Source organism: Bubalus bubalis, chromosome 13 (genome assembly GCF_019923935.1).
Source record: "Bubalus bubalis isolate 160015118507 breed Murrah chromosome 13, NDDB_SH_1, whole genome shotgun sequence".
NCBI classification, from domain to species: Eukaryota; Metazoa; Chordata; class Mammalia; order Artiodactyla; family Bovidae; genus Bubalus; species Bubalus bubalis.
Genome location: NC_059169.1, coordinates 75,855,308 through 75,871,401, shown reverse-complemented (window position 1 = coordinate 75,871,401; position 16,094 = coordinate 75,855,308). Strand labels below are relative to the sequence as shown.

Genomic DNA, 16,094 nt, shown 5'->3' with positions numbered 1-16,094 from the left:
TTATTGAGGTTGTGGCTTACCCTGGAAGTCATACAACACTTTCTGAGAGGAGTGGAGGTGGAGACAAGAGTAAAGTGATTTCTGCTGTATGAATATTTCAATTAGGCAGCTGGGAAAATTTGGGACAGAAACATATAAATCTGTACTCTCAAGTTATTAGGAGGAAGTATTTGTCTAGATTAGCTTTAGGGAAAAGGGGTCTGGATAAATACATGTTCAAATGATAGAAAATGTCATTTATGTGCATACACATACATCCCATAGCAGACTAAGCCTCTACTGCATTTATTTTATAACATTTTGGGGAATTTTATAAATAGCCTAAGCATAATGTTTTGTAATATTAATATCTGACTTTCCTTTTCCTATCTCCCACCTTCCTTTGCTTCCTGTCCTCTCTTCTCCTTTGTTATGTTATAGAAGAAATGGCATTACATATATGCTTGTATTCGTGTGCACACTGCCACACACAGTACATATAACTTACTACAGCTAGTTTAGACTCTTATATGTACTGCCCTATTGACAAAACAAAAACAACAAAAAATCAAATGCTTGCTCAACTCAGCTCAAAGTACACACATATATGGGTGTGAAACTTAGTAACTCTCCAAAGGCAATAGGTTTATACTTAATGTATCCTGTCTACTCTAATACAACTTGATGTGCAAAAGTGAGTTGTTCTTCTGACATATAACAATGACCATAGTGTAATTCCAATCCCAAAGAAGGGCAATGCCAAAGAATGCTGAATCTACTGCACAACTATACTCATTTCACATGCTAGCAAGGTAATGCTCAACATCCTTCAAGCTAGGCTTCAGCAGTACATGAACCAAGATACACAAGCTGGATTTCGAAAAGGCAGAGGAACCAGAGATCAAACTGGCAACATCTGCTGGATCACAGAAAAAGCAAGAGATTCCAGAAAAACATCTACTTCTACTTCATTGACGATGTTAAAGCCTTTGACTGTGTGGATCATAACAAACTGTGGAAAATTCTTCAAGAGATGGGAATACCAGACCACTTTATCTGTCTCCCTGAGAAACATGCATGCAGGTCAACAAGCAACAGTTAGAACCGGACATGGAACAATAGACTGGCTCAAAATTGGGAAAGGAGTACGTCAAGGCTGTATATTGTCACCCTGCTTATTTAACCTCTATGCAGAGTATATCATGCAAAATGCTGGGCTGGAGGAATCACAAGCTGGAGTCAAGATTTCAGGGAGAAATATTAATACCTCAGATATGCAGATGATATCACTCTACTGGCAGAAAGTGAAGAGGAACTAAAGAGCCTCTTGATGAGGGTGAAAGAGGAGAGGGAAAAACGGCTTAAAACAACATTCAAAAAACTAAGATCATACCATCTGGTCCCATAACTTCATGGCAAATAGATGGGGAAAAAAATGGAAACAGTGACAAAATTTATTTTCTTGGGCTCCAAAATCACTGCAGATGGTGACTGCAGGCATGAAATTAAAAGATGCTTGCTCCTTAGAAGAAAAGCTACAAGAAAACTTGATGGCATATTAAAAAGCAGAGACATTACTTTGCTGACAAAAGTCCATCTAGTCAAAGCTATGGTTTTTCCAGTAGTCACGCATGGATGTGAGCTGAACCATAAAGAAGGTTGAGTGTTAAAGAATTGGTGCTTTTGAACTGTGGTGCTAGAAAATAGTCTTGAGAGTCCCCAGGAGAGTACGGAGCTCAAACCAGTCAATTCTAAAGGAAATCAGTCCTGAATATTCATTGGAAGGACTGATAACTGAAGCTGAAGTTCCAATACTTTGGTCACCTGATGTGAAGAACTGACTCATTGGAAAAGACCCTGATGCTGGGAAACATTAAAGGCAGGAGGAGAAGGGGATGACAGAGTATGAGATGGTTGGATGGGAATCACCGACTCGATGGACATGAGTTTGAATAAACTCCAGGAGATAGTGAAGGACAGGGAAGCTTGGTGTGCTGCAGTCTACGGGGTTGCAAAGACTTGGACACGACTTAGTGACTGAGACCTGGGTTTGATGCCTGGGTCGGGAACATCCTCTGGAGAAGGGCATGGCAACCCACTCCAGTATTCTTGCCTGGAGAATCTCATGGACAGAGGAGCCTTGTGGGCTACCGTCCATGTGGTCGCAAGAGCTGAACACAACTTAGGGACTAAACCACCACAGTAGCGACATAGCATAATAACTGTCAGTTTTCCACTGAAAATTCTGGAAAGGCAGAGAGGCAGGGACCACCCCTGCACCAGGACAGTGCCTCAAAAAATGTGTGTTAAGTGAGTGAATAAGTTGAGTAAAGTGGATACAGGAGACCTAAGCATCTTTCCAGGCAGCACAAATCCCATCCCACTGATAACATCTTTCCTCAGACCCCAGGCATTGATCCTCCCAGAAATTACTATAGGACTAGTCTGAACCACCTCTTAGCCCATGATTCTACCCATCTTTTTTTTTTTTTTTGGCTGGTTTTTAATCACTATGTTTTTTAATTCGGGGAGACATGCTCCCTGAATCCTCAAGGACACTTATATAGGTATATATTTATTCTATTTCCCAAAGCACTTGTTACAGAGCACATGGAAAATCAGCAACAAACTTGTTAAATTCAACGATGAACTCTTGCCAAAGACCTCCTACTTTGTGAGGTCTCCAAACGTTTTCTCTCTTGAATGCACTCCTGTTATGACAATTCCAAAATATGATGGAAAGAAACCATGGAACACAATGTCAGTTAACTCAGGCTTCTAAGCCTTGCCACTTCAGTGCTGGAAAAGCCACCCACCCAAACTCCGGGCCCCCTTTCCCTATTTTTAACATGGGAACACGAACCTGAGCCGCAACCACCATTAGGACCTACCTGTCTCAAAGAGAAGACTGGAATCAAATGCTGTAACATCTGTGGAAGAGCTTTGCAAATTGGAAAGCAAATATTAGCTCTACTATTTACCTTTTTAAAATACAAAATTCATGATGCAATGCCATCAGTGCGAGATACTGCGTGTGAGTTTTTTTCTGGGAACGGCTGTTCGGCAGAAGAGTGAGGTGACAAGGACAAGTCGCTCAGGCACATGGCCTGCCAAACATGCTCTGGGCATAAATCCCAGGCCAGGCTCAACACTTGTGTGTGGAGAGATTACGAGGTGCCAAGCACCCAAGCCTGCCGGCACGGCTGCAGGCGTCTTCCAACCCCAGAGAGAGCTTACCTGACACGAGCTGCTGTCCAGGCAAACCCACGGGAACCATGCCCAGGTTATTCATGGCGGTGGCCCAGGCGGTGGGGTCCGTCACCGACATGTTCAGCTGGGTCGCGTCTATTGCGATGCTTCCCAAACCATCGGCCGCTGCGGGTGGGAAAGCAAATCGACTTAGATTCCACCGGTGAGGGTGTCTGAAAACAAATCGCGTTTCTAGAGACGTGAGGCTTCCTTTAAGCACATTCCCAAATCACAAAAAAATACGGCACTGTAATCGACACCAACACTTTCTCTGTCAACATGACGGAACACATTCTGGGAGGAAACTTAACGACATGCAGTTTATATCATACTCAGCGTGCCATTAAGGACGCACCTTTGGGGGGAAAAATGCAGAATCACTTCCTTTTCCCAGGGAAACATTAGTTAAGTTCCCCAGTGAAGAGGACTCTTTGGGTAAAACAAGTCAATTGGCTAAGAATAAATAAATTTGTCTGTTTGTAATTCTGAAGCAGGCACACCCTCTAACTATCTAATAAAAATCTCCAAATTCAGTTGAGCAGTCAAAAGCGGTCCTGATTGAATTTATTAAGATTTACCTTATAACACATTCCATCCTTAACAAATAATGAACATTCGTACATGAAATGCAGGTGCCTGTCTGAAGTGACTCCCAAAATATTTCTTACAAGCACAGACTTTTATTAAGACAAAATAAATAATATTGAAAACAAATAGCACAGAGCTAAAAAAGAAGACAGCAAAATATATCCAACTGGACTTGATGCTCTTTTTTGTTTTAAAGAAATTTATTTTCTCAATTACCTTTGGTTAAAGTCTTTATTGAGTTTGTTACCATTTTTGCTTCCGTCTTATGCTTTGGTTTTTTGGCCTGGAGGCATGTGGGATCTAAGCTCCCTGATGGAGGGATCTAAACCACACTCTCTACACTGGAAGGCAAAGTCTTAACCACCAGCCCACCAGCGCAGTCTGAGTTAACTGTGATGGTCACTAGTTCCACGGCCTGGCTTGTTTGAGGAGCACAGGCTCCCACTTCGACACATGTTTCCATGGCTGGGGAGCCTTTCCACTATGATGCAAAGGGCCCGCTTTGTGTCCTATGCCGGCCACCGACATATACCTGCAGCCATCATCTGAGGAAGCTGCTGGGAACACTGGGTGATGCTCTCAACGCCACCTGCATCTACGACTGAATCACGAGCATCCTGAGCGGCAGGAGTGCTTTGATGGCTGAGTGCAGGGTCCCCGCGGACATCATCGGATTCTGCAAAAGGGGGAGAGCAGTGGGGTGAGAAAGCCTTCCGGGGCAAATCTGTCATCTACTCCAAACAACAACAGCAAACAAACAATGGCAATTTGCAGGGGCACACACAGAAGCGAAGCTGCCTCCTTGTACAGTCTCAGTTTCGGAGGCCGGGAGACGTGAGGGTCAACCGGCAACCACCTGGAGCAGGGCTGGCTGAATAAACCGCCCCTCTGTGGAGCGGCTAGTACCTGGCCTCCAGCTGAACAGACTTCACAAACGGAGCTTATCAGGCCCTGCACAGCCTCCTCCACACACGGCATATCAATGGAGAGGGCAGACTCGCGGTACATGTGATTTTTTTAAGTTCAAAAATTAATTGATGTTATTTTCGAAGACAGTCATCTGTGAAACGTATTCAGACAGGGAGAAAAAGTGGGGAAAAGGAGAAAAAAAGCAATAAGCTATTCACGGTGAGATTGGTAAAGGACGTGCCCAAAATACAATCGTGCGAAAAGGCAAAAGGGAAGAATGGCATGCTGCCTGTCCGTCGAAGAAGTGCAGAGGGTGATGGGGCCACTGAGGAAAAGCACTTGCTTTTTTTTTTATTTCTATGACAAGATATGATTAACTGGCTGTACCTTGTTTGGTCTGAGTTTTCCTGAGAATTGCACAGCTTATATATAAATGTATTTTTATAAGCCTTTTCAAAGCACTTTTCTAACCAAAAAAACCCACAATAAAACATTACAAAAAGTTGCAAAGGGCCCCTCCAGACTTCACTATTTTTACAATGCTATGCTTTCTCTCCATCCTTAAAAATGCAAAAACATACCTTCCTATGTACATGTTAAGTGCACTTTCACCAGCTTGAGACTAGAAGATAAAATATATCACTTGAATTTTACATAGACGGGTAAAACAACTGAATGCAAAGTATTTATTTTTATTTAGGTATCCATTTAGAAATTTTTATTACATGTGCTTCTCTTAATAGGTATTTTAGAATTAGTGTTACAGTCTCTGTGTTAGTATATCTAGTATGAAGATTGGCCCTTTGATTTCTTTGATTCTTAGGTGGGAGAATCAGTGATCCCTTTGAACACTACTCTCAATAAATAAATAAATAAAGAAGACAAAGAAAAAACTTATTTCCAGGTGAGTATAAGTTTCATTCAAATGGAAGCTCAGGTTTCAATATCTCAAGGATAGGTGGGTATTGAGCAAATTGTTTCTTTAGTCTCCATGAATCCCTAGCCCTCAGCACAGGGACATAAGAAATGGTAGGGAATTGTTTTCCATAGTCTATCAGGAAGATGAAACCTTTTCATCAAGAAGCAGTGAAATGATTCCAATTTTGGGAGCAAACTGCACTCAGGTCAAATGTTTTATACCATGCAATTAGACTCTTCCACCTAAATGAATTCAGAATGTGTTTAATGTATTACATGCATCCATTATCTTAGGCAATGAATGCCATCAAAGAGATTCTCACCATGTAAAATAAAACCAGTAACATCAAGGCATAAGTAACCAAATGCCTGCCCTCTCGCTGTCCACTCACTAGCGACATTTCTACGGTGAAACCTTAAAGCAATTTTCTTCTCTCCACATCCACCTGTTTCAGAACACCAAAGCAGAGACAGGCTAGAATGTGTTCCGTCTTTTGCTCAAATGGCCCAGAAGTAGAGGCAGTTCGGATCACTGCAAGGTCACTGTTTGTCTTACTTATCGCCCCACTGAAGTTTAGTTGGCTAGCTTTTTTCTTTTCTAGCTCAAGTTCTCCCCAAATGGGCATTAATCACAACTTTTTCCTGTCCGATGAGTCTGCAGTTCTGGAACACTACATCAGAGAACATCCCTCTGTCATGTAGGCTTTATGCCTTGCGCCTGACCAGCCATGTTTCACTTTGCCTTTTTCGCTGTAGTGTTTCAGGGGAGGTGTTAGTCTTCTTGGCTTTTTAACTGTCTGTTCCAGTGTTCGTTTTCACTTTAATGACTGCGGTCTTATAAAGGGGCATCAAGTGTCCTGGTGGCCCATAGCTTCTACCTACACTTTTCATCACCATCTTAATAAACTACTGTTTCATGGAGGAAAAACACTAACAAACTGCTACTGTTTCACCAAAACAACTGTTGTTTCCTTGGCAAGTTGTGCTTTGTGAACCTAAAGTTGCCCCTAATGAGACTGACATTCAATGAATTACATCTCCTCAATCTGCCAACCCAATGGTTTGAATGACATACAACTTCATGTGGCTGCCACGTACCTAGAATAGTGACTCTGAAGGAAGTTCTGTCATGTCTCAGGCATTTCCAATAGCCTGAGGGATGCCTTGCAATTCTTCAAAACTTTTAAATTGCTTTATCACTTGGCTTGGGAGGAAGGTGATATTTTAAATTAATTATTATTCCGGAATTTATGAATAGTTGCAAGAGTGATTTTTATACTCTACTAACTTCTATTGTTCCTATTGAGTACCTGCTGCTCTAAATGATTCAAGGCCGTAATACCTAATTCATCATTCTAATCAATTTCTCTGCCTTAGTTTTCTTATTTCTAAACGATACAAAAGACTGATATTCTTAATGATGTTTATTTACACACAGACATGTGGGGAGTTAAAAATTACAGCTAATAAAGCACTTGGAATAAAGCAGGTATTAATTATTATTATTTTATTTGGAAGTGTAGCTTGACATTAAGGTACCCTGGGATCTTGGTGTTCCACTGGATAATTATGTAATTAATTTTAAAACAGTTAGTAACACTTAATATTTCTAAAAGTAAGTGCTGCCCTAGTTTTCCGTGTCACATCTAAACTGTACAGGACTATTTCTTCCCTTTCCACTGTTCCTTTGTAAAATAATGTAATTTAAAAGATGTACAAATGTTTCTCTCTAGGTTTTTTTTTTCCAAGCTATCAAACTACAAAAGCCTTCAAGAGATTCATGATCAATTGTGAAACTGGCACTTTCTATTTACAGCTATTAGTGAGGTAAGATCATTCCCAAACAATCAGGAATTGGGAATTCCCAAATTCCCAATGTATAAAATGCCTAGGATAACAACACAGTTTTGTCCAGGGTTCAATGGAAATCTAACCTGTTCTTTGTTAAGTTTCATTCAAGTACAAAATCTCACACCCAATTTCATAATTGTTCAATACAATATATTTATACTCAGGATTTTACTGGGCTGTATCAATGGAGCAAATAGCTTTGAAACTCACCAAGGCTTTGACTGTGTGGATCACAGTAAACTGTGGAAAATTCTGAAAGAGATGGGCATACCAGACCACCTGACCTGCCTCTAGACAAACCTGTATGCAGGTCAGGAAGCAACAGTTAGAACTGGACATGGAACAACAGACTGGTTCCAAATAGGAAAAGGAGTACATCAAGGCTGTATATTGTCACCCTGCTTATTTAACTTCTATGCAGAGGACATCATGAGAAACGCTGGGGTGGAGGAAGTACAAGCTGGAATCAAGATTGCTGGGAGAAATACCAATAACCTTAGATATGCAGATGATACCACCCTTACGGCAGAAAGTGAAGAAGAACTAAAGAGCCTCTTGATGAAAGTGAAAGAGGAGAGTAAAAAAGTTGGCTTAAAGCTCAACATTCAGAAAACGAAGATCATGGCATCTGGTCCCATCACTTCATGTCAAATAGATGGGGAAACAGTGGAAACAGTGGCTGACTTTATTTTTCAGGGCTCCAAAATCACTGCAGATGGTGATTGCAGCCATGAAATTAAAAGACGCTTACTCCCTGGAAGGAAAGTTATGACCAACCCAGACAGCATATTCAAAAGCAGAGACATTACTTTGCTGACAAAGGTCCATCTAGTCAAGGCTATGGTTTTTCCAGTGGTCATGTATGGATGTGAGAGTTGGACTATAAAGAAAGCTCAGGGCAGAAGAATTGATGCTTCTGAACTGTGGTGTTGGAGAAGACTCTTGAGAGTCCCTTGAACTGCAAGGAGATCCAACCAGTCCATTCTAAAGGAAATCAGTCCTGAATATTCATTGATCACTGGAAGGACTGATGTTGAAGCTGAAAGTCCAATACTTTGGCCACCTGATGCGAAGAGCTGACTCATTGGAAAAGACTCTGATGCTGGGAGGGATTGGGGGCAGGAGGAGAAGGGGATGACAGAGGATGAGATGGTTGGATGGCATCACCAACCTGATGGACATGGGTTTGGGTGGACTCCGGGAGTTGGTGATGTACAAGGAGGCCTGGTGTGCTGCGGTTCATGGGGTCGCAAAGAGTCAGACACAACTGAGCGAATGAACTGAACTGAAGCCTAAGAAAATATTACTTGGCCTAAAAGAAAGACACAGGCTTCTCCTGCTCTAACACAACTCTTTGTACCTGTCCAACTCTTACGGGTCCCAAGCATACACACATGCACACCCTGTGAGTAATAAAAATCCATCTATAACTGTCCACAAAACAGATTCCTGTTAAAAAAGGGTGAGTACTGAATTTTTTTCTTTTTTTAAGAATGACCTAAGTCCTTAGTTTCATGCCTACTTTAATAGAAGAATAATTATACTGAGGAAGTCAGATTTATTAGTGTCTTGTAGAGAGTTGATTCCAAAGGAAACCTATTTCATAGGACATCTGAAACTTCTTTAATTTACAGGAAGTAGTCATAGCATTATCATGGGTTACATTTACAGAAAAAAGAAAAATGCATTCCCAAAACTCTACTTTCTGCTTCTATTACTAAGAAAATATTCTCACTTTGATCTCCATCATCCTAGTCAGTAGGATGCTCTCTGGAGGTTATGGAAATGCTCATAGTTTAAAACAACACAGAACACTGTTAAATTGACATTACTTATGTTTTAACTCGATAATTTTTAAGCAACCATTTAGGAATAAAGGAGACATTTCTGCTTCCTGTAATGGTAAACAGTAACTCAGTAATTTCCCACTGAGGAACAACCAGAAGAGCCTAGTATCTTTCATCAGTTTTATAAAATTCTCACTGTTATCTCTTCAAACACACAAGGATCACAAAGACATGTTTAAATTATCGAAGAGGATTACGAAACAGGCTTCTAAGGAGAACAGGTCCTCTTAACTGATCTAGGATCTGGGTGGAATCTGTTAAGTTTCAAGGCAGAGTGGAGTTGCTCTGAAAAATGTGGTTAAAAAGAAAAAGGACACCAAGGCTAAGTGCTTTGAGGGGGGTAAGAAAGAAAGGATCTTTGGGGGTCACTCATGAGAAAAGGGGACTTCAGAGAAGAGAAAGGAGTAAAGCCAGACTACTGGGAAATATACAACGTAAATCTTGCCCTTGTGCCCTCTAAGGAAATGTCAGTAAAGACTACATTACATCTTATTAATAGTATTATATGGGAGTAATTCTTGGATGGTGGATACCCTTTAGAGGCGAGAGCCTGAAGAGGATAATGAGGAGGAAGTTGATGACAGAGACAACTCAGGGTACTACGTGATAACACACGATAAAGTTTTCATATCTGTTAAACATAGAGGATGTTGGATATTAATGATCAATGTCTCCTGATTAGTGTGGAATAAAAGGATTAACGTTTGGAAGAAGAGATTTCGATTATATTAAAGTTTATGAGGAATGAGATTTTGTGGGGGAATTTCTGATGTGAGAATTGCAGGGTAGGAATATTACATCAAGTAAAGCTAGAAAGGTCCTACTTGGTAATGGAAGAGAAAAAGCCGCCTCTCGGCAGAGGATGGAACTGGGCTGGGGTCAACTCAGGCAGGGTTGAACCCTGTAGTACTTTCTATCGAATCCATGATATCGACAGGGCTTTTTTAATAAAACCTGACCTATAACCTTTAGTTTTGTATTGGTATGTTCATGAAGTCACTAGACTCTTTTCAAAGGGGCCATGATGTGACATGTCTCACAGCCGCGCACCCGAGGAGAAAAATGCCATTTCCGTGCTGAGTAATTTTTAGCTTGTTCTTTGTGGCTCAGCTGGTAAAGAATCCGCCTGCAATGTGGAAGACCTGGGTTCAATCCCTGGGTTGGGAAGATCCCCTGGAGAGGGGAAAGGCTACCCACTCTATTCTGGCCTGGAGAATTCCACGGACTGTATAGTCCATGGCGTCACAAAGAGTCAGACACGACTGAGCGGCTTTCACTTTCGTTTAAGGTAAGAAGACAAAGGAGATATGTATTCCCTCCTCTGTGTTCGCACAGCGCTGTGTTCTGTGCACCAGCACTCGGAACTTCATACTCTAATTAGCTGTTTATGTCTACATCCCTGATAAACAGCATACTTAGAATGATCATGGAAACTGATCGTTTTTGCATACCCCGCAGCAAGCAAGTACAGTACCTAGAATTATGGCAGATGCTCAGTATACACATAAAATTGTTTATAAGTCTATACATTTAAATCCTTATGTATAAATTACACATTATATATGTGTTTTTCAAGAAAATTCAGGCATAAAAGGAAGGAAAGAAAGTAAAAAGGAAAATAACAGAGGGAGACAAGGAAGAAATAAGAGAACAAAAAGACAGAATTCAGTTCCAGGGTCCAATCTCACAGGCTGGAGGTTTGAAAGCTAAAGAAAAAAGGGAAAACTGCAACTGAAAACTAGAACACAAGATGAAATTTAAAATATCAAAGACAATTTTTTAAAATGTTAGATTTTTCCAGATGTCTTGGTGCTATTAACAAGTCACTCTCCAAGAGCTAAGACCCCACACCTCCCTGGTAACCAACACAGGGTCATAAGCACGTGACTGCGATGTCCTCCTTTTGTGAGACTTCTTCCCAGCTATTCTCTGGAGGAGCCGAAATCCATAAATAAAATCCATAAATAATGGCATCTCCAGGTCCATTAAGCAGTACATTAGTGTAACAAAGGCATACAGGTATAGTGCTAAAGACGTGAAATCAGGGTAAAAGGGAAAGTTTCCATTTGGCAGGCACCACAGAGGATAAAAAGCAGGTCTGGCCATTTCTCAAACACAGAATGCCATTAAGGGTCTGTGATTATATCCTCCATCTTTCTACTTTGTCGAGTAGCCAATTTTAAACTACAAATCATCATCCTTCCAGCTGAGGGGAGGAAATGGTTACTGAATGGATGATGAAGTTTTGCCCACGACATATCTATTTCTGAAAAACTGGATGCTGAGAGAGGGGAGTGGGGACTGAATATGAGAGAGACAGAAGGTCTCCCTCTGAAATGATGTGATCAAACAAAAGAACCAACTTTGCCAAAGAGACAACTCAACCAGCATGGCAGGACAGCAGATAAAGCCAATTATCTTTTGACACAAAGAAAAATACTATTTGGCATTACTTACCTAAGTGTAGAGAAATGACAGAAGTAAAATTATTTTGTTTTCAGGAGCTCTTTGCTTTAAAAAAAATTACACTTTATATTTCTAAACTGAACAAAGTAATAAATGAGAAAGCTCGAGACCACAGGAATAAAGTACTTCTCTTTCCATTAAAAACAGAAATAAAAAGAAAATAGGACTGGATGCTACTATGATAATACCTATTTCAAAGTCTTTGCAGAGACACCTTCCATACTTAGGATAGTTCAGATTTTCTGAAAAGGGCAATATTATACTTGAAAACTGTTTATGAATCATGTAATAGGTCAGTTAAGTCCCCTCACTAATGGCTACCTACCAATGGAGACAAACTCACCCAAGTTCATAGAATATCAATATTCTAACCTGAGAGTTCATCACGTGTAACTTCACCCAGATACAAAAGTCCCCAAAATGTTGCTGACAGGCAACCATCTCAGGACAGCCTTAGAAGTTCAAATCTCCCTTCAGCAGAGGTCTTATCTGGAAAACAAGATATCTGAGCTTTATCAGTCCTGCCTCTACAGTGATGTGCAGCCTTGGGCAAGTGACTCTTCCAGCCCTTCCCTAGGGATACGGAGGTATAAACTCAATATCTGCCAAATTAGTCAGTCACGGACAAGTTTATAAAAGGAAATTAAGGACAGGCATCCCCTGGTGGTCCAGTGGGTGAGAATCTGCCTTGCAGTGCAGGGGATGCTGGTTTGATCCGTGGCCCAGGGAGATCCCACATGCCTTGGGACGACTGAGCCCCTGAGCCGCAGCTACTGAGCGCACGCACCTTAGAGCCTGTTCTCCACAAAAAGGGGAGCCACCGCAGCGCAACTAGAGAGCACCCCGCCCTCTGCACAACTGGAGGACACGGCAACGAAGACCCAGTGCAGCCACAAATAAGGAAAAGAGAAAAAGTAAACAAGGCCGTATCAGGGAATTCTTGCTTCCCCTCAACAGACTAGCTTTTTCTGTGGGCACCTGCTCTGTTCTCTTTCTTTCCCATTGAAAAAGTTCTACAGAACAGACAATGTAAGCAAAAGGCTGGAGCTACCTAAAAACTTCTCTTGAAAACTATGGGAGGCCGATGGAGAAAGCAGAGAGAACAAGAGTCCTTTGGAGAAAGATGGTAATGCCTCCCGAAGAGGCTTCAGGTCGACTCCTGGCTTCAAAGACACAACCACCATCTAGGTTGAGCAAGAATGCACGTATATGGACGGCTGAGTCCCCTCGCTGCTCACCTGAAACTCACACACTGTTTGTTAATCGGCTACACCCCAATATAAAACAAAAACTTGTTTTGCTTTTTTTTTGATCTCTATAAACCATAGGCAGTCCCACAGATCAAAGAACATTTTTTTTTTAATGGAATGCACAGTTGTAGAAAGGCATATTGGTCATAAACTGATCATTTTGAACCATACTTATGCACTGAAAGTGATTTCTGGAAACTTCTTATGTAAGGGAAAGCAGAGGACATTTAACTCTACAATTCGTGCTGTCTGGTACTCAGCTGGTTTTTTGTTTTTTTTTTTTCATTACACTCTCATATCACACCTTGACCCAACCATGGAAAATATATTAAGCTACAGAGTGGAACACTTTAATGGTAAAGGGTGAAAAAAGTGACCCTTAAACAGCTGCAAACTCTGGTAAATGAGTTACCTGTTCTCCAAAAAGCCTTGAGCAGAGCTCTTTAATCTATGGAAATCCACCTACAATAAAACCTGGATGGGGCCGTGACTGGTGTGAGCTGGTTGCTCATCCTGTTTAATCTCTCTCCTTGGAGGGTCAACAAGAACATGTTAGTTACTCTTTAAACTAATGTGCTCTTAATGATGCCATTGCAACACGATGAATAAAGCATTAGCCCCACAGCCGTGATCGCCCCAGGAGCAGGAAACCTCACCTCCAGCGTGTTACTGGGGCTGGAGACCTTGTTTTCTCTTCCCTAAATGAGCACCCACAGCCCTTGCTGATGCTCTGTAACCAGAAGGCAGGAGTCTGGAGGCCCTGGGCTCCCTGGGATGATCCTTTTTACTCTTCGGGGAGTCACAGATGGAGACAAGGGGCTGGGATGGTTGGGAGGGGCCACCAAGGCACAGTGCAAATGCCTGTGCAGTGAGATTTCCAACTGGAAAGTTCAAGGCTGGCAGGGAGCATCCTGAGGAAATGGGTCAAACCTTGGCTGCTACTGGCCGTGCTTGGCAACATTCAAAAAGAGCTGCTGTTGTTGTTCAGTAGCTAAGTTGTGCCTGACTCTTTTGTGATCCCTAGGACTGTAGCCCGACAGGCTCCTCTGTCCACGGGATTTTCCAGGCAAGAATACTGCAATGGGTTGCCATTTCCTTCTCCAGGGGTTCTTCCCAACCCAGGGATCGAACCCACATCTCTTGAATTGGCAGGTGGATTCTTTACCACTGAGCCACTTGGGAAGACTCTCAAAAACAGGGGGTGGAATAAATAATGATGAGAAGGTTCCAGCATTGAAGACAATGTTGAAGGTCAGTGTAAAATGATGCTGCTATTTGAGCATAATTCCATCCTTTGCCTCCCTTCCCCTTTCTCTCCCCACCTCTCCCTTATCCCCCTCTCAGTAACAGAATCCAATCCAAAGGTTTAAATATGCTTCCCCCCACCCCACCTTCTCCCATGAACACTCATTCTCCCTCAGTGCCAGCAGGAGATGCAATTCGCCTCTTCAGTATGTCTTAAAGAAAACCTTCCTTCCGTACAAGGGGATGGCATTTGGAGGACTAGGCTCCTCAAATGGAATCTCTTTCTCTACTCCTATCTTCCAGATTAAGAACCCATCCGCCCGGGGAAAGTAGCCTATTTCTCTAAATATGACTGTTACCAATGAGGCACTAAAGGCACCAGATAATGTGGGAGAGCTGAAAATGGCTTGTGTCAACCTGCAATGAAACGTGCACGACCAAAAGCAAATAGTCGTTTAATGAAATACCGGTGCATTCTGTATTATGACAACGTCTCTAATTAGCAAATTTAGATCTCATTAGAGTTAAAAGTCATCTGTAAGCAGGGCTTGCTCACATTGCAAAAAAAAAAAAACACCCTGAGCTTGCACAGTTATACAAAAATCAGAGTTGGTTGTAAATGAAATGAGTAACGTGAAGGCAAGTAATTTCAAAAGCAGAATTACAAAGACCCAGACTGGGACTTCCCTGGTGATCCAGCGGTTAGGACTCCATGGTTCAACTGCAGGGGTGCAGGTCAGATCCCTGACCAGGGAACTAAGATCCCACATGCTGTTGATGTTTGGCAGAAACCAACACAATTCTGTAAAGCAATTAAAAAATAAATAATTTACATTAAAAAAAAAAAGTCCCACATGATGTACAGTGTGGCCAAGGGGGAAAAGAAAAAAGTCCTGCTCAAAAGTTGTGTAGACAAGGTCATATTGAATGTCATGCGTGAGTGCATTTTGTATGTTTGATACAATGTAGGATGAGGCCTCCCGAAGAAGGCTGTGGGTGCCTGGAGCCTGTGAGGTTTTAAGTGGCTGTTTTGAGGCACCATCCAGCCCCTTCTTTCCTTCTGCACGTGAGATAAACAAAGCTCCGTCTCCCCTCAAATTCACCAAACTCAGATCAGATCAGATCAGATCAGTCGCTCAGTCGTGTCCAACTCTTTGCAACTCCATGAATCGCAGCACGCCAGGCCTCCCTGTCCATCACCAACTCCCGGAGTTCACCCAGACTCACGTCCGTCGAGTCAGTGATGCCATCCAGCCATCTCATCCTCTGTCGTCCCCTTCTCCTCTTGCCCCCAATCCCTCCCAGCATCAGAGTCTTTTCCAATGAGTCAACAGCACCAAACTCAGGTCAAGATCAAATGCCATCCCCAGTTATTTATTCACAGATTACTTACAAATTACCGGCAGGGGAGTAAGCTAAAACTGACCCTAAAGGACACAGATCTGAGAGGAAAACATCTGGCTCCTCGTGCTGAATGTAATTTCATGTTAGCTGAGAGTAATCGTATTTATTTATGGTTTTATTATTTATAAAAAAAGAAATTATGCTGAATGTGCTTAGCGTGAATTACAGTGTATTGCTATTGCTGCCACGGTTTATTATTTTCACAGCTAGATGGCTTAAGCGCAACCTAAACAAATATTTTAAAAGAATTCCCACTAGCATTGTCACTTCCCCCTGTTTAGTCTTACTGCAAAAGATCGTCTGCTCGTCAAGGACTCTGATGTTCTTACTCTTGTGCATTTCTAAATTTTACGATTTATTATATGAGATAACGCTTACTGTAAAATGA

General features: G+C 41.8%; 1 protein-coding gene across 7 annotated transcripts in view; it reads right to left on the bottom strand.

The window, feature by feature from the left end:
- Window positions 1–16,094, bottom strand: part of ENOX1 (ecto-NOX disulfide-thiol exchanger 1) — a 303,170-nt gene that overhangs the window by 244,779 nt on the left and 42,297 nt on the right. For 6 of the 7 annotated variants that reach the window (XM_044926837.2, XM_044926836.2, XM_044926838.2 and 3 more), the window contains exons 2-3: window positions 4,349–4,492; window positions 3,217–3,354 (exon numbers count right to left, since the gene is read on the bottom strand). In XM_044926837.2, coding sequence (XP_044782772.2) covers window positions 3,217–3,354; window positions 4,349–4,492 — 282 coding nt within the window. Of the gene's footprint in view, window positions 1–3,216; window positions 3,355–4,348; window positions 4,493–4,722; window positions 4,862–16,094 lie in introns of those variants that run through there. The other variant, XM_044926839.2, reaches the window with a different exon arrangement.